Here is a 26,207-nt window from a genome sequence, read left to right on the forward strand (position 1 = left end):
GCAAAGGACATGTTGGTATTATTGCAGAATTTGTCCTATTTGCCATCCTTCTTAATAATACTGGCATGCCACAAACACAGAAGGTGCCCTTCCTGAGAATAAAAGAGCAAAGAGGAAATCCATTTAATCCATTAGGAAACTACCCTGACCACAGGATAGGGACTGAAATTATTTGGCAGTTGACCAGAATAAAAAGAATTGAGATTTCTGTCACAAAATAAAAGTACTGTTGCACATGGAAGGATCAGATAGAGCAAACATGGAGCTCATGAAATGGTATCTATACCTTGTTCACTGATGTGTGTTTGGATGTAAATGAAGACCTTGATCTTGAAGAAGTTACTGATCTATTAAGTGCATCATTATTTCATAATATATGAGGTTCAATGTTTATGGCACTGTGTTACAATCAATGTAAATCAGCTTTGATAAGTATGTGATTTGGGTCCTAAAGCATATCATCCTCTTTTTTGGGGTCTTTTTCCTTCGCAGATTGGATGGAACCACTGGGGATTCTTAAATTTTACTGCGAGTGGTTTTTATATCAGCAGTGCAAACATTCACCACAACAACACCATCTGTTCACAAAGATTTAATACTGTAGAGAAGAAAATATCTTGCAGTCCTTTCTTTGAAATTGTAAAGTAAAGGGAACATGTGCATAAATGAAAAAAAATGAAAACATTAAAGTCGCAGCAATAAAATGTTAACAAAGGCATTCAAGACCTCTTAATCTCTGAAGCATCTTGGCATAGAAGTATCACTTGGATTGGGAGTGCAGCAAACAATACCAAACAGAAAAGAATTCAAGTTCCTCCTGGCAAAAACTCTGCCTGCTGAACAAGTCAGGAGTAAATAACATGTGTGGATGTTATATTCAGTTATGCAGGTTAATTTATTTGATGTGGAGGTTGGTTTACAATCTGCTCTTGTTTTTATATAAAGTAATCTAAGTGTTTCTAATCCACTCTAGTTTGGCTACCATAGTAGTCGGAATAACTGCAATTTGCATGTTGATTCAACAACAGTTCGAGAGATCTCTGCATTGCGTGGAAAGTCATTCTTACCCTTCCCCACCAAAAATATTGAATAATTTGATTTGGACAGGAAATGGCTAATTGGTGCCAATTACAAATTAATCTTCAATGTTTGGAACTTAGAAGGTGAGAAAGCAACAAAACTATTCCTGGGACAGGTGATGCTACCCTTTGTCTTTCTCCCAAACAACATAATTCGTTGGGAACTGAATGTACCTTTTCCAAATTGATAACAGTCACTGGAGAAGGATGTAGTTGGTGGTAGGCACACAGGTTAAGCAGATAGATGAAAATTAGATTTTGGTAATTGTTCATGTTTTGGTAAATTTATAAAACCTGTAACTTTCTTGAGGACGTGCACCTACATTCTGTAATAAATGCAAAGTAAATAATATCTGAAACCACTTCAAGTGGATTGTTCATCGATTAATTAAATTGCTTATATAAAGTGAAAAAGGACAACCATCAGTTGAAATTCATGATTTGTGGTTTATCTCCACAGGATCTCTTTGCACTGAACTTGGAACCATATCGATACAGTGGTGTCAATATGACAGGGTTTCGCCTTCTAAACATTGATGACCCACATGTTGCATACGTTACTGAGAAGTGGTCCATGGAACGACTTCAAGCGCCACCCAAACCTGATTCTGGTCTCCTGGATGGGATGATAACAGTATGTATCTATCACGCACTGGAAGAAGATAAGCCTGCCATACTTAGCAATTCACTAATGTAGATGGTGCTTTGGAAAATTATCTTGGCAATTAACAGTTCAATTTTTTTCTCTCTAAGGTACCAATTACCGTAAACTCTGATTTCTGTCATGTTGAAAGAAATAACAGATTTTAAATTGTGATGCTTATTTAAGTTATGATGCTTATTTGATTGCCCCTTTTGTTGAGGGGGAGATCATTATGCAGTATGTTTTAGTGTTCCACTCAACATTGCCACTGAAACACCAATTCATTCACTATGGTTAAGTTAAGAAACAAAAAGAGTGAATATGTGCCCTTATGATGAGATTCAGACACAGGTGCCTCATTAAGCTGCTACTTCTGATGAATTGTGTAATTACCTAATACGAAAGTTATGCATTTGATAAATGAAATTAATTTTGTTTGCCTGAGTCATAAAAGTGCAAAGGAAAGAACAAAGAAACTAGAAAGTCTAAAGTACATTTGGAAGTTTGGTTGATTGGCCAGCTCAGAAAAATGTTTGCAGGACTTTTGGCTCCAGTCAAGAAGTCATTGTGTAGAATGTGGAATGTATGGCATTGAATGTCTCTGAGAGGTTACACAAAATGGAATACTTGACAAACCATGATCCATGGTGAAATGTTACCTTTGCTTAGAGACTGATTGTACCTACTGTTGGTATGTAAATCTAATCAGAACTCTTTCAAACAACCATGAAATTGGTCAAAAAGATGCTTAAAATGCCATTAGGGTGGTTTACGCACATAACCAAAATACTATAATGGGACTTTAACATTCCCTAACTGTGCTTCTGTTGAAGCTTTCCTGTACAGGAAACAGAGACGGGCTTGAGCTGATTAAGGCATACTTCCAATGTCAGCTCAATACCAGAAACACCACCTTGAATGCAATGAAAGACCCAGGAGCTGCGGAGAGAGACGGGCAGCTCTCACTTTCTCTTGAGGGGGAACATGGCAGTTGATGCAGTGGTGTAGTGAGACTGTGAGGAAGAACAGGCAGATGGTAGGGCAAATTTGCAGACAATGGGATGATTTAAAATGTAACAGGGAGCCAAAATTGAAAATACAGGACTGAAGGTGTTATATTTGAGCCTGCGCAGTATAAAGTAGACAATCTTGTCATGCAGTTAGAGATTGGCAGATATGATATTGTGGGCATTGCTGAGTCATAGCTGAAAGATCATAGTTGGGAACTTAACATCCAAGGAAACATTACGTTGAAAGGATAGGTAGATAGGCAGAGGGGTTGGAGTGATACTGTTGGTAAAAAATGAAATCAGATCCTTAGAAAGAAGAGACATTGGATCGGAAAATGTAGAGTACAGGGCTCTGAACAGTAACCAGACTGGGTTACAAATTACAATGTGAGATGGAAAAGACATGTAAAAAGGACAATGTTGCAATAGCCATGGACGATTTCAATATGCAAGTATATAGGGAAAATCAGGTTGGTGCTGGATCCCAAGAGAAGAAATTTGTAGAAATCCTTTGAGATGGCTTTTTAGAGCAGCTTATGGTTGAGCCCACTAGGAGAACAGCAATAAAATTTGGGTGTTACTCAGATTTGATTAGGGAGCTTTAAGGTAAAGGAACCCTTGGGAGGCAATGATCAAAATATGATAGAATTCACCCTGCAGTTTCAGAAGGAGACGCTAACATCTGGTATCAGGATAACAATGGAGTAAATAGAATTACAGAGGCATGAGAGAGGAGCTGGCCAAAATTGACTGGAAGGGGACACTGGCAGGGATGACAGCAAAATAGTAGTGGTTAGGGTTTCTGGGAGCAATTCAGAAAGTGTGGGATAGATACATCCCAAAGATGAACAAATATTCCAAAGGGAGGATAAGGCAACCGTGGCTGACAAGGGAAGCCAAAGACAGCATAAAAGCAAAAATTAGTGGAAAGGTAGAGAATTGGGAAGCTTTTAAAAGTGAACAGAGTCAAGCTAAGAAACCATAAAGAGAATAAAGATAAAATATGAAGATAAGCTAGCCAATATTGTAAAAGAGGATACAAAAAGGGGAAATCTTGCCTGACAAATCTGTTGGAATTCTTTGAGGAAATAGCAGGCAGGATAGACAACGCAGAGTCAGTGGATGTTGTTCATTTAGATTTTCAGAAGGCTTTTGACAGGGTGCCACTTATGAGGCTCCTTAACAAGATATGAGCCCATGGTATTATAGGAAAGATACTAGCACGGATAGAAGATTGGCTGACTGGCAGGAGGCAAAGAGTTGGAATAAAGGGGGCCTTTTCTGATTGGCTGGCACTGACTGGTTGCGTGCTGCAGGGGCCAGTGTTGGGACTGCTCCTATTCACATTGTCTGCCAATGATTTGGATGAAGAAACTGGTGGCTTTGTGGCCAGGTTTGTGGATGATATGTAGATAGGTAGAGGGGCAGGTAGTGCTGAGGAAGCAGGGTATCTACAGATGGACTTAGAGAGATTGGGAGATTGGGAGAATGAACAAAGAAGTTGCAGATGGAATATAATATAGGGAAGTGCATGGTCAGGCACTTTGGTAGAAGGAGTATTGGCGTGGTCTATTTCCTAAATGGGGAGAAGATTCAAAAATCAGACGAACAAATTGTTATGTTTTGTAACTCTGGAAACTAATTGAAAGAAAAACTCAGGAGCCGGGGAAATGTGACTACCTTGATTTTCTTTTAGTGAGGCACGCACATATGCAGTAGTAGAGTAATGATGTATGCCATTCACGTACATAAGACCATAAGATATAGGAGCAGAGTTAGGCCATTTGGCCCATCGAGTCTGCTCTGCCATTTCATCATAACTGATTCAGTTTTCCTCTCTGACCCAGTCTTCTGCATTCTCCCCCTACCCCTTTGTGCCCTGACCAATCAAGAATCTATCAACCTCGGCCTTAAATATACTTAAGGACTTGGCCTTCACAGCTGCCTGTGATAAAGAATTCTTCAGATTCACCACTCTCTGGCTGAAGAAATTACTCCTCAACTCTGTTCTGAAAGGATGCCCCTTGACTCTGAGGCTGTGTCCCCTGGTGTTAGACTCTCCCACCACAGGAAACATACTCTCCACATCCACTCTATCAAGGCCTTTCACCATTCGATAGGTTTCGATGTGTCCACCCCTCATTCTTCTGAATTCTAGTGAATACAGGCCTACAGCCATTAGATGCTCTTCATATGACAAGGCATTCAGTTAATGAATCATTTTCATTAACTTCCTTTGAACCCTCTCCAGCCTCAAAACTGCTCACAATACTCCAAGTGAGGCCTCACCAGCGCTTTATGAAGCTTCACTATTATATCCTTGCTTTTATATTCTCGCCCTGTTGAAATGAATGCTAACATTGTATTTGCCTTCCTGACCACAGACTCAACCAGCAAGCTAACCTTTAGAGAATCCTGCACAAGCATTCCCAAGTCCTGTTGCATCTCAGTTTTTTGTATTTTCTCTCCATTTAGAAAATAGTCAACCCTTTCACTTCTTCTACCAAAATGCATGACCATACACTTCCCAACACTGTATTCCATCTGCCATTTTTTTATCAATTCTCAGAATCTAAGTATTTCTGTAGCCTCTCTACTACCACAAAAATACCTGCTCCTCCACCTATCTTTATATCATATGCAAACTTTGCAAAAAAGCCATCAATTCCATCATCCAAATCATTGACATATAACATAAAAAGAATCAGTCCCAACACAGACTCCTGTGCAATAACACTTGTCACTGACAGCCAGTCAGAAAAGGCTCCCTTTATTCCCACTCTTTGCCTCCTGCCAATCAGCCACTGCTTTATCCATGCTAGAATATTTCCTGTAACACCATATGCTGATAGCTTGTTAAACAGCCTCACATGTGGCATCACCTCAAAGGCCTTCTGAAAATCCAAGTACACAACATCAATTGATTCTCCTTTGTCTCCTTTCCAACAGATAAGTCAGGCAAGATCATTCCTTGAGGAAACCATGCTGACTATGGCCAATTTTATCTTGTGCCTCCAAGTACCCTGAAACCATATCCTTAACAATCGACTCCAACACCTTCCCAATCACTGAGGTCAGACTAACTGGCCTATAGTTTCCCTTCTTCTGCTTCTCTCCCTTCCTGAAGAGTGGAGTGACATTTGCAATTTCCAGTGTTCTGGAACTATTCCCGAATCTATTGATTCTTCAAAGATCATTACCAATGCCTCCATGATCTCTTCAGCCACCTCTTTCAGAACTCTGGGGTGTACTCCATCTGAACCTTCAGGCCTCTTATTTAGCTTCAGACCTTTCAGTTTCCCAAGAATATTCTCTAGTTATGGTATCGTTACACACTTCATGCCTCCTGACACCTGGAACTTCCACCATACTTCTAGTATCTTCCACAGTAAAGACTAATGCAGAATACTTACTTAGTTTGTCTGCTATGTCATTGTCCCCCATTACTACCTTTCTATCATTGTTTTCTGGTGGTCTGATATCCACTCTCGCCTATCCTTTACACTTTATATATCTGAATATATCTTACATATAACCTATAATATATTATGTAAACAATACAGATTGCTTAATCAAACAATACAGTTACAATATTACTCCAATGTTACTGAAATATTAAATACACAACACTCCTTTCTGCTTAGTATAAACTCCAATTCAAATATGTAACATATTGCATCTTCTGAATATGTTGGAATCCCAAACGGTGCATAGCAAGCTCCTTGATCTGCTGATCTATGTCAGGCCACCAGACAAAGCTTTGAACCAATGCTATTAGTTTGACTATGCCTAGATCTCCAGCATGTAGCTCCTCCAACAATTTAGCTGTCAGCGTGGATGGTACAATAACTCTCAATCCCCACTTAAGGCAAACCCCATCCCAGTAGTACAGGAACTGGAATTTCTGCTGCAGATTCTAGCCATTTTGCTCTGCAGCAGTAAGGGAACCTGATGTAAAGGGCTATGGGGCATTCACTTTCAGCACTTATGATGACTGCACCTATTCCATAAGGCGAGGTGTCACAGACAAGCTCTACTGGATGATGTGGATCATAATGTGTGAGTACAGTGTCTGATGTCACTATTTCCTTCCGTCTTTTGGAAAACCACATCACACTGCTTTGTCCATTGCCATTTCTTCTCAATCTGTAATGATAAGTTCAAGGGGTGGAGCACAGTGGCTAGATTTGGCAGGAACCTGTTATGGTAGTTGACAAATCCTAAAAGGAACCACAGCTATGAAATATCCTTTGGCATTGGGGCATCCACTGCTGCTTGAATTTCCTCAGCATATTTGTGTCAATCTTGCGAATCAATGGTTTGACCACAGTAAGTGATGCTTGATTTAAAGAATTCATACTTGCCACGTTTTACTCTGAGCCCATAATATTTTAATTTTTTTAACATTGTCTTGAGATTTTTGAGACGTTCCTTTTCATCCATACGTGTAACAATGATGTCATCCAGATAACACAGAGTGCCCGGGCAGCCTTGCAGCACCTGGTCCTTAGATTTCTGCCAGAATGCAGATGCAAGTGCTACTCCAAAAATAAGCCTTTGATAGATTATCTGTGAACTATCAAACCCTTTGTGAGTGCTTACAGTGAGAAACACTTTGTACTCTTCTTCTATCTCCACCTGTACATCGGCCTCAGCTCAATCCACTTTGCTGAAGTGCTTCCATCCAGAAAGATTTGCAAAGATGTCCTCTATCCTGGGCAGAACTTATTGCTTTATTTCCAGTACTGGGCTGATGGTGACCTTAAAACCACCACAGATCCTGATGGACACAACCTTCTTGCCTATTGGGACCACTGGCATTACTCTTGGGTGCCAGTCAACCTTGGAAATAATTCCTTCAGCCTCCGTGAAATCCAGCTCACTGGCTACTTTATCATGGATAGTATAAGGAACCGGATGGGCCTTGTAAAACTTGTGTGTGGTATTTTCATTTAACACTATTTTATGCTTGATATGCTTGAGTTTTCCAATGTCGTCCTTGAACATTGCTGTGGCATCATTCAGTACCTTTCTGAATTTGCTTTCAGTTGACTCTGTTGTAGGGAATGTGGCATGAAAATAGTGGATGGATCTCCGTTGAAGTTGTAGATGTCTCAGCTTCTCACAGCCCCACAATGCTGGTCCTCCTGTTTTTACCACACACAAGCCCAATGTGGCTTGTTGGTTGTTGCATTTTGCTGTTACAAATGTCATTCCTACAGGAGTTATCTATTCTCTAGTATAAGTTCTTAGTGGATATCTTCAAGCTTCAGTTCAGTATCTTTGAATAGCCATTTAAACTTACTTTATGGATTGAATGAAACAGCGAAGCCAGTGTCCAATTCCATTTTAATTAATTTGCTGTTCATTTCTAGTGCAAGTCATATTGATTGCCTCCCAAGACAAAGTAATATCTCAAGGCTACCCAGTCTGTGTCACTCTCAACATTATCAGATTTTTCATCAACAGCAGATAGATTAGTGTTCTTGTTGAGACTGCAACTTGACTTTTTATCTTTTTCTCTTCCCTGTGTAATCCATTTATTTCTGTCTGCCCAAAGTGCTTGTTGTCTGTATCCTACTTTATTGGCCTCTGCCATTATTGGTAACGTTTTATTCTGCCAGGAAGGTTTCTGCATAGAGGTTGCAATTTTGTTCATGGTCACTTTCATTCCTGACTGCAAGTCAATTGCATCTCTGGCTGCTGTTTCCATTGACACAGCAATTTCAGCTGTGCTTTTAAATGCAAGTTGCATCTCAGTTAAGAGTCATTCTTGAATGCTTTCCAGTAAGATTCCACAAACTTAATGATCTCTCAGTGCATCGTTAAACCCATCATTGAACTGACAATGTTCAGCCGATTTTTTTCAATTCATCCACGTAAGCTGAAATTGTCTCCTCTTTCTTTTGATTCCACTTATGAAATGTGAAGTGTTCTACAGTCAACAAGAGTTCGGTTCTAACTGTTTCTGAATTATGTTCATGATATCAGCAAAGCTAAGTTTGGCTAGTTTGATTAAAGCAGTCAAATTTCTAAAGCAAACTATATGCTTTTCCACCTGAAGCATTCAGTAACAGTCACTCGTTTCTCTTTGGAGATTCTATTTGCTTCAAAATATTTCTTATTTCATTCAGCATACACCATCCAGTTATCTGTTGTTCAATCAAACTCATCTATCTTTCCAATGTAGCTAGCCATTTCTGCCGTTATTATTATCATCTTGTACTCACGGTTCATGTTCACTTGTAGTTTGTTATTTTTTTTCCGTTTTCTTCCTTTTTTTTTTAACTTGACCCTCTCTTCCCACTTCCGAAGGAACACATGTGGAGCTTTTTTTTTTTTAAACTTAAACTTCTCTCTCCCCTTCCAAAGAAAAATACATCTTTCACTTCACCAAGTAGATAGTCACCTCGGTTTTGTTTTAAAACTTACTCGTCTCCACTGTTATGTTTTGTAACTCCAGAAACTAAACAAAAGGAAAACACAGGAGCCACAGTATTAACTATTTACTTAGGTTTTTTTATAGTGAGGCGCGCACATATGACATGATGGCATAATGACATATGTATTTCACATACCTTTACATATAACCCATAATGTATTATGTTAACAACAAAGTATGCTAATTAAACAGTATGTTTGCATTATCACTCAAATATTACTGAAATATTAAATACACTATACAAAGAGTCTTGGGTGACCTCGTGTAGGATTTCCCAAAAGTTAACTTGCAGGTTGAGTTGATGCTGTGGAAGGCAGATGCAATGTTAGCAATCATTTTGAGAGGACGATAATACAAAAACAAAAATATAATGCTGAGGCTTTGTAAGACATTGGTCAGACTGCACTTAGAGCATTATGAGCAGTTTCAGGCTCCTTAGCTAAGAAAAGGTATGTGCCATTGGAGAGGGTCCAGGGGACGTTCACAAGAATGATCCCAGGAATGAAAGGGTTAACATGTACGGAGCGTTTGATTACGCTGGATCTGTACTCACTAGAAATTAGAAGAATGAGAGGGAATCTCATTAAACACCTATCGAATATTGAAAGTTCTCTATAGAGTGGATGTAGGGTGAATGTTTCCTATGCAGGGGGAGTCTAGGACCAGGGGGCACAGCCTCAGAATTGAGGGTCATCCATTTAGGACACAGAAAACAAAATATTTCTTTAGCCGCAGGGTGGTGAAGCTGTGGAATTCATTGTCACAGATGGTTGTGCAAGCCAAGTCATTGGGTATATTTAAGGTGAGATTGATAGATTCTTGATTAATCAGAGTGTCAAAGGTTGTGAGGATAAGGCAGGAGAATGGGTTTGAGAGGGATAATAAGTCATCCATAATGAAATGGTGGAACAGATAAGGCAGGTTAAATGGTCTCACTCTTATGATCTTATGGCCTTAAATCTTAGCTCTCAGTGCTGGTGGGAATGCAGGAGACCACCAGGCCCAACATTAGAAAACACAGACAAGAAGTATCTCATAACATCTGTATAACGAAACAATGCAGATGACATTGGCCACCATCTTGAATTGGCAAGCTGGTGGAATGTCCAGTAGAACGGATGTCTGCAAACCTGCAAGGTCATTAATGAAATTTTAATGAAAGCAATGAAATCTTATCTTCATGGACCATTAATTTTTCTTTATGATACTTGCGTGGTTCTTTTTAAAAATAAAGATTATAAAGATTAAGGATTAGTTTTATTTGTCACACGTATATCAAAACATACATTGAAATGTGCTGTTTTGCATCAGCGACCAATGCAGTCCGAGGATTGTGCTGGAGGCAGCCCACTCTGACACTAGCATAGCATGCCCACAAATCCTTACTATAGGTCTGTGAAATGTGGGCAGAAACTAGAGCATCCAGAGAAAACCCACATATTCATGGGGAGAACATACAAATTCCTTACAGATGGTGGTGGGAATCGATCCCCGATCAGCTTTCGCTGGTCTTGTCAATGATTGTGCTAACCAATATGCTACTGTGCCCTCTTATTATCTTAATTTATTATCTGCACTCAGCTGTAGTTTGATGGCGGGCTGTAATGACTGGCAAGATATCACTAGTAACCTTTGCCATTGGTTCCATCCATGTGGGCAATGTCAGCTGCTGAAAGTATGTAAGAGTGCTAGATCTCTAAGGTTTCAAAGTCAAAGTCAAAATATATTTATAATCAAAGTACATATATCTCACCATATAATACTTTGAGATTCATCTTCCTGTTGGCAGTTACATAGCTAAGTAAAGTAATACAATAGAATTTACAGAAAAAACTATCAATATACAAAGACTGACAAACAACCAATCTACAAAAGAAAATAACTTGTGCACATTTGAATAAATAAGTAAAAAGATAGAAACTGAGAGCATGAAGAGTACTTGAAAGTGAGTCTGTAAGTTGCGAAATCAGTTCACAGTAGAAATGAGTGAAGTTATCCACATTGGTTCAGGAAACTGAACATGGTGGTGTGTAACCAAAGGCTTCTGTATGTCTTGCCCGAAGGTTGAAGTGAGAAGAGAGCATGGCTTGGATGGTGGTGGTCCTTGATGATGGATGCTGCTTTATTATGGCAGCGCTGAGAATGTGCTCAATGCTGGGAAAGGCTTTGTCTTTGATTGACTGGGCTGTATCCACCTCTTTCTGTAGACCTTTCTGTTCCTATGCTTTGTTGTTTCCAGATCAGGCCGTGATACAACCAGTCAGGATACACTTCACTGTGAAGTTCTTAGAACTTAGTCAAAGTTTTAGATGACATGCAAAATCTGTTCAAACTTCTAAAAAAGTAGAGATGCTGTGGTGCCTTCTACAGATCCTCTGATATGATAATCCCAAGGAATTTAAAGTTATTGACCCTCTCCACCTTCATTCCTCAAATAAGGACTGTATAATGGACCTCCAGCTTCTTCTGCTCATAGTCAATTATCACCTCTTTGGTTCCACGAGAGGTTGTACTTGTGGCACCATTCAATCAGATTTCCAATGTTCTTTCCTTCCTTTATGCCAATTCATCACCACCTTTGATTTGATCAACAACAGCAGTGTTGTCAACAAACCTGAATATGGCATTAGAGCTGTACTTAACCACGCAGTCGCAGGTATAATGGAAGTAGAGCAGGCATCATTGTTACCATTTCTGCTTCCCAGAAATATGGCATTCTTCTGATGGTTCAAAACAACATGAATGCCATGGGAGTGGTAATCTTTTGGAGAATGCCCGGTGTAGGTTATTAAGGGGTATTCTTGTGTGCATATGATTGGTGTGAATGCCTGGCTGCATTGTGGGAGGGCACCAGGAATGGTAAAACCCAGCATCTGAGATGTTCTTCCCTTCTCACTGAAACCAGCATTTGGATGATCTCTCTAATGCAGGAGTGAGCAGAAGATTTTGGTGCTGTAGGGCAGAGGTCTGCTGTGGCTGCTTGAGTGTTCCTGAAGATCACCCTGCAGCTTTCGTGAGGCTAACAGCCTTGGATGAGCTGGCCCTACAAACGTGTAGTTCATCAAGAATCAAGTTTATTTGTCAAGTGTACATCAGAACATACAGTGACAAGTGTAATTTGTATTAACAACCAACACACCCAACCTGCAAGTGCTGCCACACATTCCTGCTAATTTAGCGCACCCACAGTGCTGGGCAGAACAACACAGAACACGAGCAACAAATCAATAACAGCAATCAAAAAAAGCCCTGTTCCTCCCTGCCATCCATACACATGCAGTACATAGTCATTTAACTCCAGGATATGCTTCCAGCCTCCAATGGACGATGCATCAGCAAGACCCAATTAGCATGTAGCGCCTCTGAAGACCTTATATGAGTAATCTCTTCACAGATGGGCATGGCTTTGCCTCCTGCTATGAGTTTCCCACCTAGCCATGATCTAAGTGATAAATGACACATTCTGTGATGCAAGGCAGCCGGCAGTGTTACTTCAGAATTTCTTAGCAACCAAATGATGGATAAAGTTCTCCCTGTTAGGTTGAGGGCGAAATCATTGCTTAAAAATAAGGAGTTGGCTTTGGAAGACAGTGAAGAAAGATTTATTTTCTTCTGAGGATTGAGAGCCTTTGGAAGTCTTTTCCTCAAAGTCAAAGTTGTCTTATACACACGTGTGCATATGCACAGGCGCAATGAAAAACTTACTTGTAACGGCATCAGAGGTATGTAGCAAAAATGAGCAATGTTCACAACAAAAGCCGGCATAAATTATACGCAATTTTTACAAGAAAAAGCATTGGAACATAAAGAAGAAGTCCATCTTAATTCAAAATGCAAAGCTAGAGTGAATATGGTTTTGCCTGTTAGTTCAAGAACAGCATGTTTTGAAGGGTATCAGCCTTTCATAACTTTGACGTGGGACTTCAGGCCTCTGTACTTCCTGCTGAATGGTAGTTGCAAAAAAAGCAGCATGGCCTGAAAGGTGGGGATCTTTGATGATAGATGTTGTCTTTTTGAAGCAGTGCCTCCTGGTGGGGAGGGATCTATTAGGCAGAGTCCATTATTGCCGCTGCTTATGCTCCTGCGTATGTGAATTGCTGGACAGGGCTGTGCAGGCAAAATCTTTGAACATTTCTGAAGCAGAATTTTCAATTCAGTTCTGCCGTGATCTTACTGAATGGCAATGTAGGTCTGAGAAGCCAAGTTGCCTCCTAATTCTATTTTTTTTTAATAACAACCTGCAGATAGTTCTGAAGTTATCTACTTTACCAAAATGCACTAAGTAGTGAGAAAAGCAAAAAACCCGTGCAATTTTTTTCTGATTCCATTTATACTCTCTCTATGATGGATCTAGTGTGATGTTTGCTGTTTCAATTGATGTCAGTACAGATGGAAGTATCCACAATTGGAATAGTGTTATTTGGTGTTTCTGTAATGCTAGATAAGGTAAAATAGCAAAGTACACTAATGTACAAAGTGCCCAGAAGTACCCAGCTTAATTATCCAATTGGTGAGATTCTACCCAGAAATATTCACGATCATTGTATGTATTGAGTGAAATCAAAACTGGATCTCTAGATGTTTTTGGAAATGGAATCTTTATTGGAATCTTTTGATTCCTAATAAACACTTCATTACCCAATTTAGACGTTTTGTTTGAAAGTTCAATGGTACAATTTAATATCAGAGAATGTAGAAAACATACAGCCAGAATTCTTACTCTTCACAGGCATCCACGAAACAGAAAAAACCCAAAGAATGAATGGCAGAGACATCAGAGCCCCAAAGCCCCCTATTCCCCTCCCACACACAAATAGTTGCAAAAGCATTGACCCTCCCCTCCGCCATGTACCAGCAAAAGCTCCTCCTCCCCCCCCCCACCATGCAAGCAATAGCAAAAGTCCCCAGAAATCCTTCAGAAACTACAGTGTGTTCCAGCACTTTGGTATCTCAAACAGGCACTCTCTCACTAGCGAGGGAGGGAGTTATCACTCCTGCCACACATTTTAATTCCACGTCCCATTCCCATTCTGACATGTCACACATTTTAATTCCACATCCCATTCCCATTCTGATATGTCTATCCATGGCCTCCTCTACTGTAAAGATGAAGCCACACTCAGGTTGGAGGAACAACACCTTATATTCCGTCTGGGTAGCCTCCAACCTGATAGCATGAACATTAACTTCTCTAACTTCCATTAATGCCCCACCTTCCCTTCGTACCCCATCCGTTATTTATTTATTTGTTTATTGTGGGTTTTTTTCTCTCTTTTTTTCTCCCTCTGTCTCTCTCACTATAACTCCCTGCCTGCTCTCCATCCTCTGGGCTCCCCTCCCCCTTTCTTTCTCCCCAGGCTTCCCGTCCCATGATCCTCTCCCTTCTCCAGCCTTGTATCCCTTTTGCCAATCAACTTTCCAGCTCTTAGCTCGATCCCTCCCGCTCCTGTCTTCTCCTATCATTTCGGATCTCCCCCTCTCCTTCCCACTTTCAAATCTCTTACTATCTCTTCTTTCAGTTAGTCCTGACGAAGGGTCTCGGCCTGAAACATCGACTGTACCTCTTCCTAGAGATGCTGCCTGGCCTGCTGCGTTCACAGCACTTTTTGTCTGTGTTGGTTAACCATTATTGATGTCAGGTTTACCCGCCTATAATTGCCAGGCTTCTTTAGAGCCTTTCTTAAATAATAGAACCACATTAGCTATCCTCCAATCCTCCAGCACCTCACCTGTTGTTAGGGGTATTTTAAATATCTCTGCTAGGGCCACTGCAATTTCTGCACTGGCCTCCCACAGAGTCTGAGGGAACACCTTGCCAGGCCCTGGGGATTTATCCACCCTAGTTTGCCACAAGTCAGCAAACACCTCCTCCTCTGTAAAATGTATACGAGCTATGACCTCACTGCTACTTTACCTCTGTTCTGTAGGTGCTGTGTCCATAAACATGGAAGAGTGTAATATAGTCTGGATGATTTGATTAATACTGTTGAAACAGAAATTCCTACATAACTATTATAACAGCATTAAAAAGGCAAGGAGACAAAATAAGGGAAGCAGATCATGTGAACAAAGAGAAAGGGAAAAAAGGTCAGTTGTACATCAATTTTATTTTTGTTGCCTCTCAACCAGATACTGTTTTCACCAGCTGAGAAACTGGCAGCTCTAATGCTTATTGATGAGTCTATTGTAGAAGCAGGTGAACCAAGTTCTCCACTCTCCTGAGCTTTCAGCAACCACACCTGTCAGCACAAAGAAAATGTAGTCATTTGAGGTTCACATAACACTTTACAATCGATGTCTGCAGCTAGGTCCTTTGGACTATAGAACTGAGCCAAGCAGCATTATCTGACATTTTATAAAGGAGCCTGAATTCGTGAAAGCAGGCAAAGTGAGCAGAGATATTTTGAATAAATATGGAATAAAAATTAATATGTTACAATGTATAGAGAACCAATTTCTGTGATATCTAATTCCTATATTTTTAACCTACAAAGGACACTGTGGAGAATAATAATTCCTGATCTAGGCTGCACATATTACATATTTCAAAGCAATATTGCACCTTCTGCAAAATGCAACATGAGTTAGAGTTGATGGGCTAGAAATCTATGCTGTTGCGCAATGTGCCCCATGCAATGTAATTTCTAAGAAAGAAACAACCTTTACTGAAAATTATTAATCCTAGATCGTTTGTATGTCTGACACTATTAATGTGTTAAGGCACCTGGATGTGCACAGTGGCATCTAAGAGTTGCAATGCAAACATAATTATCGTTTCTATGAATTTCATGCACTTGCATGTGGTCCTGAGATGGCTTGAGCCTCTCATTCTGAAGCTGGACTTCACAACATGTGAGGCTTGCTCACCATTCATTAAAAGGATCTGCTATTTCCTTGACCACAGAGGCCAGCACTTGCAATTACCCTGTCTGAAATTCATGCTGCTCCTCATGGCTGCCCTGATTCTCTCTGTATACTCATCAACTAATCACACTTCCCTCCCTAGGGCATGGCCTGACCGTCAACCTCCTGCAGCCTCTCTTCTACGACTATAGTGGCCAATTCTAACCCCACGTATTTGTTATACTTGCATGCTGCACCCTTAGCTCCAGTATTAATCATTCAAAGTCAAGGATATGTATTCAGTTCTTTATTAGCAATTAGCTTGAAGCAATGAAACTAGCAAAGCTAAGCATAATTGAGCAGTCAGCAAAAGATATAGCATCTGCCACTCCCCAGCTCCAAACTGTCACAAACAAAATGTGAAAATGTAACTTATTCCCTTTGTTTTTACCACACCCCCATTAATATGACTAGTTACCATAATAAATGCAATAAACTCAGAACACAGAATACAATGCCAATAGAGAACAGATGCATGGCTTCTACAATGACTAGGATCTCCCTTCACAACCCAATAATGGGTAACATAACTTGCCTGTATTTCTTTCCTGTGCTCTACCTTTGCTAGAAAATTGTACCATAAGCCTTACGTAAAAAATATTATTCAATCTACTCGATATTTCCAATTTAATACTCCTTTCTTGGCATATAGAAATTTTCAGATCAGGAATCTAGGTAGAAAACAGTTGTAGTGTCTGGTCAAATTTCCAGATTTGCATAGTTTTTTAAAATTGTCAAAAACACTATTTCACTCCTGGAATTAAAGTTTTGTCTCACACGTGGGGCTAAAAGTAATTTCTGTTTTCCTACATCATCCATCTCATCTACCTCACTGTCAATTGTTCTCATCCCTAGTTGTGTTCAGAACTGATCCCAGTCCCTTTCTGATTCCTGACCAAAGCTCTTGATCCCTAACCAACTCCACCTCAACCCTCCTTCCAGACTGCCCTAATATTCTGCCTCTGCCCCCAAGCCACTTCTCAACTGACTGGAATTACAGCCTCTGCAATCATGGCTGCTTGTGTGGATGAAAGGCTTTTGTGTGCACGGCGAAGAAGTCCTGCATTATTGTAGACAGAACAATGGGATATTATCTGAGGGTTCTCTTGGGACAGTGGCACAGGTTGCTGGACAACACCACTCGAAATTACCTCCTAAGATGTGATACAGCTTTCAGGCAGGATTTTTTAGACAACACACACACAAAATGCTGGTGGAACGCAGCAGGCCAGGCAGCATCTATAGGAAGAGGTACAATCGACGTTTCGGGCCGAGACCCTTCGTCAGGACTAACTGAAAGAAGAGATAGTAAGAGATTTGGAAGTAAGAGGGGAGAGGGAGACCCGAAATGATAGGAGAAGACAGGACGGGGAGGGATGGAGCTAAGAACTGGGAATTTGATTGGCAAAAGGGATGCCAGGCTGGAGAAGGGAGAGGATCATGGGATGGGAGGCATAGGGAGAAAGAAAGGGGGAAGGGAGCATCAGAGGAAGATATAGTGAGAGGGACAGAGGGAGAAAAAAGAGAGAGAAAAAACTTTCACCCTGCCTTCAAATTTACCTGGTCCATTTCCGACACCTCCCTCCCCTTTCTTGATCTTTCTGTCTCTATCTCTGGACACAGCTTATCTACTGATGTCTACTATAAGCCTACAGACTCTCACAGCTACCTGGACTATTCCTCTTCCCACCCTGTCTCTTGCAAAAATGCCATCCCCTTCTCACAATTCCTCTGCCTCCGCCGCATCTGCTCTCAGAATGAGGCTTTTCATTCCAGGACGAGGGAGATGTCTTCCTTTTTTAAAGAAAGGGGCTTCCCTTCCTCCACCATCAACTCTGCTCTAAAATACATCTCCCCCATTTCACGCACATCTGCTCTCACTCCATCCTCCCGCCACCCCACTAGGAATAGGGTTCCCTGGTCCTCACCTACCACCCCACCAGCCTCCGGGTCCAACATATTATTCTCCGTAACTTCCGCCACCTCCAGCGGGATCCCACCACTAAGCACGTCTTCCTCTCCCTCCCTCTTTCTGCTTTCTGCAGGGATTGCTCCCTATGCAACTCCCTTGTCCATTCATTCCCCCCCCATCCCTTCCCACTGATCTCCCTCCCAGCACTTATCCTTGTAAGCGCAACAAGTGTTACACATGCCCTTACACTTCCTCCCTTACCACCATTCAGGGCCCCAGACAGTCCTTCCAGGTGAGGCGACACTTCACCTGTGAGTCTGCGTCGGGTGCTCCTGATGCGGCCTTCTATATATCGGCGAGACCCGACGCAGACTGGGGGACCGTTTTGCTGAACACCTATGCTCTGTCTGCCAGAGAAAGCAGAATCTCCCAATGGCCACACATTTTAATTCCACATCCCATTCCCATTCTGATATGTCTATCCACGGCCTCCTCTACTGTCAAGATGAAGCCACACTCAGGTTGGAGGAACAACACCTTATATTCCGTCTGGGTAGCCTCCAACCTGATGGCATGAACATTGACTTCTCTAATTTCCATTAATGCCCCTCCTCCCCCTCTTACCCAGTCCCTTATTTATTTATTTATTAATTATTCCGCCCCTTCTTTCTCTCCCTTTTTTTCTCCCTCTGTCCCTCTCACTATATCTTCTTCTGATGTTCCCCTCCCTCTTTCTTTCTCCCTAGGCCTCCCATCCCATGATCCTCTCCCTTCTCCAGCCTGGTATCCCTTTTGCCAATCAACTTTCCAGCTCTTAGCTCCATCCCTCCCCCTCCTGTCTTCTCCTATCATTTCAGATCTCCCTCTCCCTCCTACTTTCAAATCTCTTACTATCTCTTCTTTCAGTTAGTCCTGCTGAAGGGTCTCGGCCTGAAATGTTGACTGTGCCTCTTCCTATTGATGCTGCCTGGCCTGCTGCATTCCACCAACATTTTGTGTGTGTTGCTTGAATTTCCAGCATCTGCAGATTTCCTCGTGTTTGCGAGGATGTTTTAGACAATCATCGAGGCAGTGGAAGGAAAGGTGCGGCATGAAAAGAATGAGAAGAAGAGTAAAGGAAAGGTCTGTAATAGATTAAAAGGCAGGAGCTTTTAAACAAACAATAATTTCCAGTAGCTCCTGTGTGAGAAAATGGAAACATTAATCATGACATGAAATTACTGAACTACAGAATATCATCATATAGACCAAGCAAGCTTTTCGTACCTGGGTCTGTAATGGGCCACATGTTTCCCTTCCTGACTGTACCACTATTAACAGTCTATATTCCTAGTCCATGAATCAAGTTAATTTTTTTGACCATTGTCTATTTTTGACATAACTGCATAAAATCTACAGCAGAGAGAATCACAGTTAACCTGCTAATTAACGTTATTTGTACACTGCAAAAATCTCTTCCTGTTCCACATACCACATCAAAACCTTTCAGGGCATCCTCCTTTATTCCTCACTCTCATTTGCTTTCAGTCTAGTTTCCTTTTGAAAGCAAGTAAGCTAGCTTAATTTTTAAAAGAACGTTCTGGTATTCTCATTCTGATATTTAACTGGTGTACAGAGAGCAGAGTGCTCAAACTTTACATACCCAACAAATATGGCTGAAAGATTTACGAGATACTGCGGCAAACTGAAAGATTTTTTTAAGTTAAGCATGGTTGAGAAACTATTTATTTAGTTTGGTGATAAATGTGCCAGTATATTTCATTGCAAATCACATTCAGAGTGGATTGGACCCTCCAGATCATATGTTGCATAAAGAACAGTAATTGCCTTGACTTAACTCATGCATGACAGGAGTTATATGTTTCAGTGCAATATAAGATCTGATTAGTTATTTTTTCACAATTTTTAAAATTGGAAGTCTGGTTGGAAAATGGAAAAAGTCACTGCTTTTGGTGCCATGGTAGTGGGCAATGTGTCATCATCATACATAAGCCACTTTACATCCATTCAAGTGTACAGTTCCAATAGCAGCGGAACACCTTTTGCATAATCTTTTGCCCATCACCCTGCTGATGATCAACTTTCCACTAAATACTTAAAATATGTAAGGTTTTCTGATCTTATGCGTTTCGGCCTCACCCCATTTGTTTTTCACTGAAACACATTAAGACTGCTTTTAATTTTCAACTGATCCATGACTACATATTCAACTCGAACTGCATGTCAAAATCAGACCTAATTATCTTTTAATGAAATTTTGTGTAGTCTTCTTCTCAGAAGGATATTCCACATATAAAAAACTAACTATTTTATAATCCTCCACAGCACACTAATGTTCACCTTTGCTGGGCTCTAAATATATGTATCTCCTTTATAAGGTGAAAAGAAAATTCGAAAGAAAAAATAAATGCTCATATCTTTTTAGTACCAAGCCTTATTTAAATAGAATGGCAGCAGGAACTTAATAAAAGCATAATGGTAATAAAATTGCCATCATAATTGTAATAAAGTTGCAATAAGTAACCATAGTAACCAGATACAAGGCAGATAGATCTTATTTACTTGTCAGAATTAATTGGCTATGTCCCAATATCATTTAGTTTCAAAGTATCTATATATCATGTACATTTTCTTAACCTCAGGTTATTCAAAAATAAATTACTTGTCACTTCTGTGAGTTCAATTTTTAAAGAAAATTTCTTATGTTGATTTTGACTATTTTCAGCAACTACTTGGGACTTAAACTGCTGAATTTTATTCAAAGTCTGGTCTTTTTTTTAAAACCTCTTTGTAATTTGCACCACCGCTGAGTGTGACCAACACCACCTCTTGAATGCAGGTATGAGCTGGGCTGCCTGCTGACCTTTACATCTCGCCCAGTAGAGCCATTCTTTATCTGTGGCCAAGTTGACTGTGGAGAATAGTCTAGCTGAGCTCATCTTGCCCTTGTCCCACTACTGGCCAGCGTGCACAACAGGGAAGAAACTCGCATCTTTTACTTCCATTCCTCACAGCTCAGACATTTTATTTTACACCTGTATTGTCATTTTGAACATTTATCTATTATGCAAAAGACATTCCGTTGCTGTTGGAACTGCAAAGGACAGCTTTCCTGTACACTTGAATGGAGGTAGAGCGGCTTATGTATGATGTTGACGCATTGCCCACCACCATCCACCATTTTCCTTCAATGTCCATTGGATTGCCCTTTGTTCTGACTGCATGGAATTGCCTTTAGTTTCATGAGGTGACTATGCCTCTGGTTATCACATAGGACTTCCGCTTTCCATCAGAGACTGTTTGAAGACAACCAAATCTGTCAAGTGACTTCCAGCCCCCATTGCTGCCCTGCATAAATGAACACTTTTAGGCTGTTGCTGTGGATTTGCAGCAGAGATATCTGAGATGTGCACGTTCAGAAGCAGAACGGCCAGTGTGTTTAGGGGTACAGTCTGGGTTCTTTCACAAGAATCTGTAAGTGGACACAATTTATAATCTGTTGTTTTAACAGATTGGCTTGTAAATATGTGATATCTTTGGTAGCATACAGTAAGCATTTGTGCCGTAATCTAGAAGCAGGATGATGCGTTGCTCTCAACTCTGCTCCTAAATGCATTGGAGCTAGAAGGCAGGGTGGTGAGCAGTAATACCCTTTCATGATTTGTGCCCTGCGTTGAGTCTAGGATGTCAATCTTCTCTGCCTCTGATCTGTGGAATAAGGCTGGTCCATCGCAGTCCACATGTGAAAAACCAAAGGGCTTCACGGTGAAACTGTCTCATTCACAAACAATCCAGCCCAGAAAAGGTATAATGATGGTGAAGAATGATTTGACTCAAACCTTGCACAAAGAAAAATAACTGTTGTTTTCAGAGGTCGACTGTCCCAATCCCAGTACATCTTTGCAGGGCAGTTCCCATTCACAGCTGCTCAGCAAATCATGCATTTCTTGCCTTCATGCAATAATGCAGGCACAGTTTGATAAGTTAGAAACAGCATTCATGCCACCAAAGTGTAAGATAATGATCATCTCCATCTACCCTTGTCATTCAGAGGCATTCCAACACAATCAATATACCCAGAGGTCACAAATGAGCAGAATCTCACCTGGACTAGCCACAGATATGCTGCGTCCACAATAGCAAATTGTATGCCCAGAAATGGTGTCCCTTTCTTCCTGACCAACCAGTGTTTCTCCATCATCTATAAGGCACAAATCAGGAACATGATGGGATATTCTCTCTACTTGCCTAGAAAACTGCAGGTAAAACCCTTAGGGAGCACAACAACACCATCCAAGACAAATAAGCCAGACTGACTGCAACCCCACCCCTTGCCCTAAACATTCATTTCCTCTACAAAATGGTGTACAGTTTCTGTTGTGTGTACCATCTATAAAGTGGTCCACAATTACTCATCAAGACTATTCTAATGACACCTCCCAAGCTATCAACTTCTACCACCAAGAAAGACAAGAACTCTGTACATGGCAACACCACAAGCTACTGATTAACATTCAAGTTGTACACCATACTGACTTGGAAATTTATCACAGATTCTTCATTATCAGTGGATACACAGCACTGGGGAATTACCTTCACCAGAAGGACTGAAGCTATTGAAGTTGGCAGCTCACCACCACACACTGAAGGTATTCCAATATTTTGAAGACCATGCCCTGATGGGTACGAGAAAACAAACTGATATATCAGAATATTTACATATCCTGAAGAAGATGACGCCAATGAACAAGGCGATTAAGGGAAACAGCCTCCAGACAGATCATGAGACTACTTTTTTTAAGTCTTTTTCACCTTCTTTTGCTTTCAAATGTGGTTCTGCTACTGTTGGAACCTGTGATCGACATTTTGGTGGTGTGTTTTTTGGGCCGATTGACTGATCTGGCACTTTGCTGCCTCTGAGGATGTTTTGAGTGAGGTATGCGTCCTCGAGTCCAACAAGCCCGGAGATAGGACATGGGCCCAAGATTGACTCCATTTCTCACCGCTCTCACCGATTAACGCAGCATGGAAGATTGGAATCATCGAGGCGGGTGTGATGGCCATCACAAAAGGGTGTTCAGCGCTGTTTATCAACCTCTTGCTCACTGCTGTTGGAGGAAGGTGTCTGCATGTGACGGTTTCTCTTTCCCTCTCACCTGCTGCTCCTGTAGTAAGGTCACTGTGTTCAAATGGTCTCTGTCCCCTTTGGTGCCGTTGGAAGATGGTGCCAGAGTCCTGGGTCTTGGGCAAGGTTTAATCGATGCAGTTTGTGAACTGGACTCTGTAGTTCATGTTTCTGGTTTCTGGTCACTCTTATTTTGTTGCTCTTTTGGACCATTTTGATTCACGAACTGCAGATAACGAATACCAAGCTGAACTGAATATGCCTTTTGATCTTGTGTTTTTTCCATTTTTTTTGTTGCGATTTTGTTTTTTTGTTCGTGGGGGTCTTGATGTTTATTCTTTGAAAGGGTTCCATGGTTTTCTTTGTTTTGTGTCTATCTGTGGGGAAGACAAATTTCAGGGTTGTATACTGCCCACTTACTGTGATAATAAATGTACTTTGAATCTTTGAATCTTTAGTACCTAAAAATAGATTAGTTTCTGAATGAACATTGTAAAAGTTGAAGAACAAGTAAGGGGGCAATTGATTGGATGCTTCAGAAGTAAAACACTGGCATGTGGGAGAATTTTTATACTTAGTACTCTCATAACAAATAAAACATAAAGGAATAAGTTTCAAAAGATGTTATCAGTTGTAATATTTGAGAGTAATTTAGAGTGTAGGATGTATTAGATGTAAAATATAACTTGATATGAGAATTTTCTCAATTAGAATACTTACCTTGTATCAGACTTACAAACAGTTCTAGTGCAGCTTATCTGTTTTACTTAGAGGTTTATAATTGTATTTGGAATTTTGAAATTTTATATAGAACCATGCTGTTTATTCAGACTATTTAAACATATGATAAATTACTTGTTGTAATTACGTTTCCTAAACATTAAAGAATTTTAAAGAGCTTGTTGCCCTTGCCATCCTTAACTAGTTAGTCCTTCAGATTAAAGGCTGAAAATGATTTGGAATTGAGGGTTGCTTAAAGTAAGCCCATATGAAGGGAATGTTTACAAATCACCCTCCCAGAATATTTAAGCTTAAAGGAGACTTTTTGCAGTCAATGAATATATGATATTCCGAATTTCTTTATATCCAATAGTCACATGGATGCCTGTTATTTGAAACCAGTTAGAAAGTAAAATAAGCTGGCAGGGTTGAATTGTGTTGTCACAAGGCAGTCATTTATGGGTCTATTTCTTACACCACCTTTGTGTTTTATGTTGTCTTGAGCTACCTGTTGAATTTAATGGACTGCATGTCCTAATGAGACTGAGATTGTGCTCCATCAAGAAGAAGTAGTTGAGAGGAAATTTACTGTGAATCAATTTGATAGGGGTAGAGAGGGAGAAACTGTTTTCTCTGTCTTGTGGATAGGTATCAAAAAAATTAATAGTTGTTAAATATGTAAAGGGATGAAAGGCAGATAGGGAGGTGGGTAGAAGGAACAGGAGCAGGCTGTGATATTAGGGAGATCTAATTGCAGACATTCATATATTTTTAAAATGTTCATTTTAACATTTTTGTCTCTTTGAGGTACAAATCTTTTTTTTTGCTTTAACAAATAATGCCTGTCTCCATCAAGGGATTCACTGCACCAAATCCATAATGAGCTTTGCGCAGCTTTACCAGTTTACAAGACGCTGTTTAATGCAGTGCTTTCCATGAATATAATAAGGACTGGCTGTAGTGTGATGGACATAATGCGAGCAGTTTCAATGGCAGTTTTCACAAGGAATTGAAGATGTACATAAAAAGGAAAACAAAAGCTGCTAGAGAAAAGTAAAGAGAATGTGAGTAGGTCTAATTGAACAGTTGTAGCAATGGTCCTCATTTTACATTTTATAAACTTATTTTCATCTAACAATGATGGCACTTCAAGGAAAATTTTGTACGGCACTGGGGAAAAGAGAAGGGGAATGAAAGGAGACATGAGCATTATCTTTCCACGTGTATGGGTACCATTTTAGGCTTCTGCAGATATTTTAGTTATATGAAATGCAAGCGAAAACCTCTGATGAAATAAAAAAAAATTGTTGCAATCTGAAATTGAAATCCCATCCAATTTATCAAATAGAAGTTACATATTTTGAAGCTGAAATCTGAAATAGATGTGTGGACTTTTAGAGTAATTATAAGTTTGAAGAGTTCGAGCAGGACAAGGCTGTTAACAATTTATGATCTGATGATCTTATTAAGAAAGACCAAGGTGATTAGTTTTGGAAAATCTGGAACATTGTACCAATGTAACTGGAGGTGATCTCTAACATTTGATTGAGGAGATTTCAAGAAACGAGATGGTTTGCCTCTGCAAATAATTGCATGCTCTCGAAATGTAGTGATTCATGCAGATAAGTGCTACCAGATAACAGATAAATATCACTCATGATGATAAGCACAAAACTCAGAAGTACAAGAAAAGCAATCATAGCATGGAAGTATGAAATTACTTAGAGTGAAAATGAGCTACAGTTTTACATTGTTGGGAACCAATAACCCAAGGAATAGTAGAACATCATATAGGCAATGGGGAACCACAAAGATCATGCCCTGATGTGGACTAAATTTGTAAATTTAAAAGAGCTACTAGCATTCAGATGTGAATGATCCACGGGTGTGTAGTATTCGGTATTATTTGTTAATCACAGGGTATCTTAAAATAATTTTTGCACCGTGCCTTATTTGATCATACTGAAATCACTTTTCTTGCTAAATCTGAAGTATGTTAAGCAAGTGATATAAAAAGTAAAGTGATGTACTTTTAAAAAGTGATATTTCACACTGTGGTTGTACAAGAACGGTGTGGTCATCTTAATCAAATACAACAGAGTGGAAGGAATGAGCTTTTTCTGAGTTCTGAATATGTCTTCAAGCCCAACAATTACTCTTTGTTTTCTCTCTATTGACTGCTGTGTTACCGCTTTGGTATTTTCTGGTAGACAGATGCAGCCCTGATGTATGATGCAGTGTATGTGGTATCCGCAGCTTTTCGACAAGCCTTTCAAATGACTGTCAGCTCCTTACAGTGTCACAGACACAAACCCTGGCGCTTTGGATCTCGGTTTATGAATCTCATCAAAGAGGTAAGAAAGATCCTCTCCA

The 26,207-nt window shown here is 40.3% G+C and overlaps 1 protein-coding gene across 1 annotated transcript in view; it reads left to right on the plus strand.

Annotated features, from left to right (window-relative positions):
- Positions 1-26,207, plus strand: part of LOC140199091 (glutamate receptor ionotropic, kainate 1-like) — a 369,321-nt gene that overhangs the window by 243,665 nt on the left and 99,449 nt on the right. The window contains exons 6-7 of the mRNA XM_072260588.1: positions 1,540-1,713; positions 26,045-26,188. Coding sequence (XP_072116689.1) covers positions 1,540-1,713; positions 26,045-26,188 — 318 coding nt within the window. The remainder of the gene's footprint in view (positions 1-1,539; positions 1,714-26,044; positions 26,189-26,207) is intronic.

This window comes from Mobula birostris, chromosome 6 (assembly GCF_030028105.1).
Source record: "Mobula birostris isolate sMobBir1 chromosome 6, sMobBir1.hap1, whole genome shotgun sequence".
Taxonomy (NCBI): Eukaryota; Metazoa; Chordata; class Chondrichthyes; order Myliobatiformes; family Myliobatidae; genus Mobula; species Mobula birostris.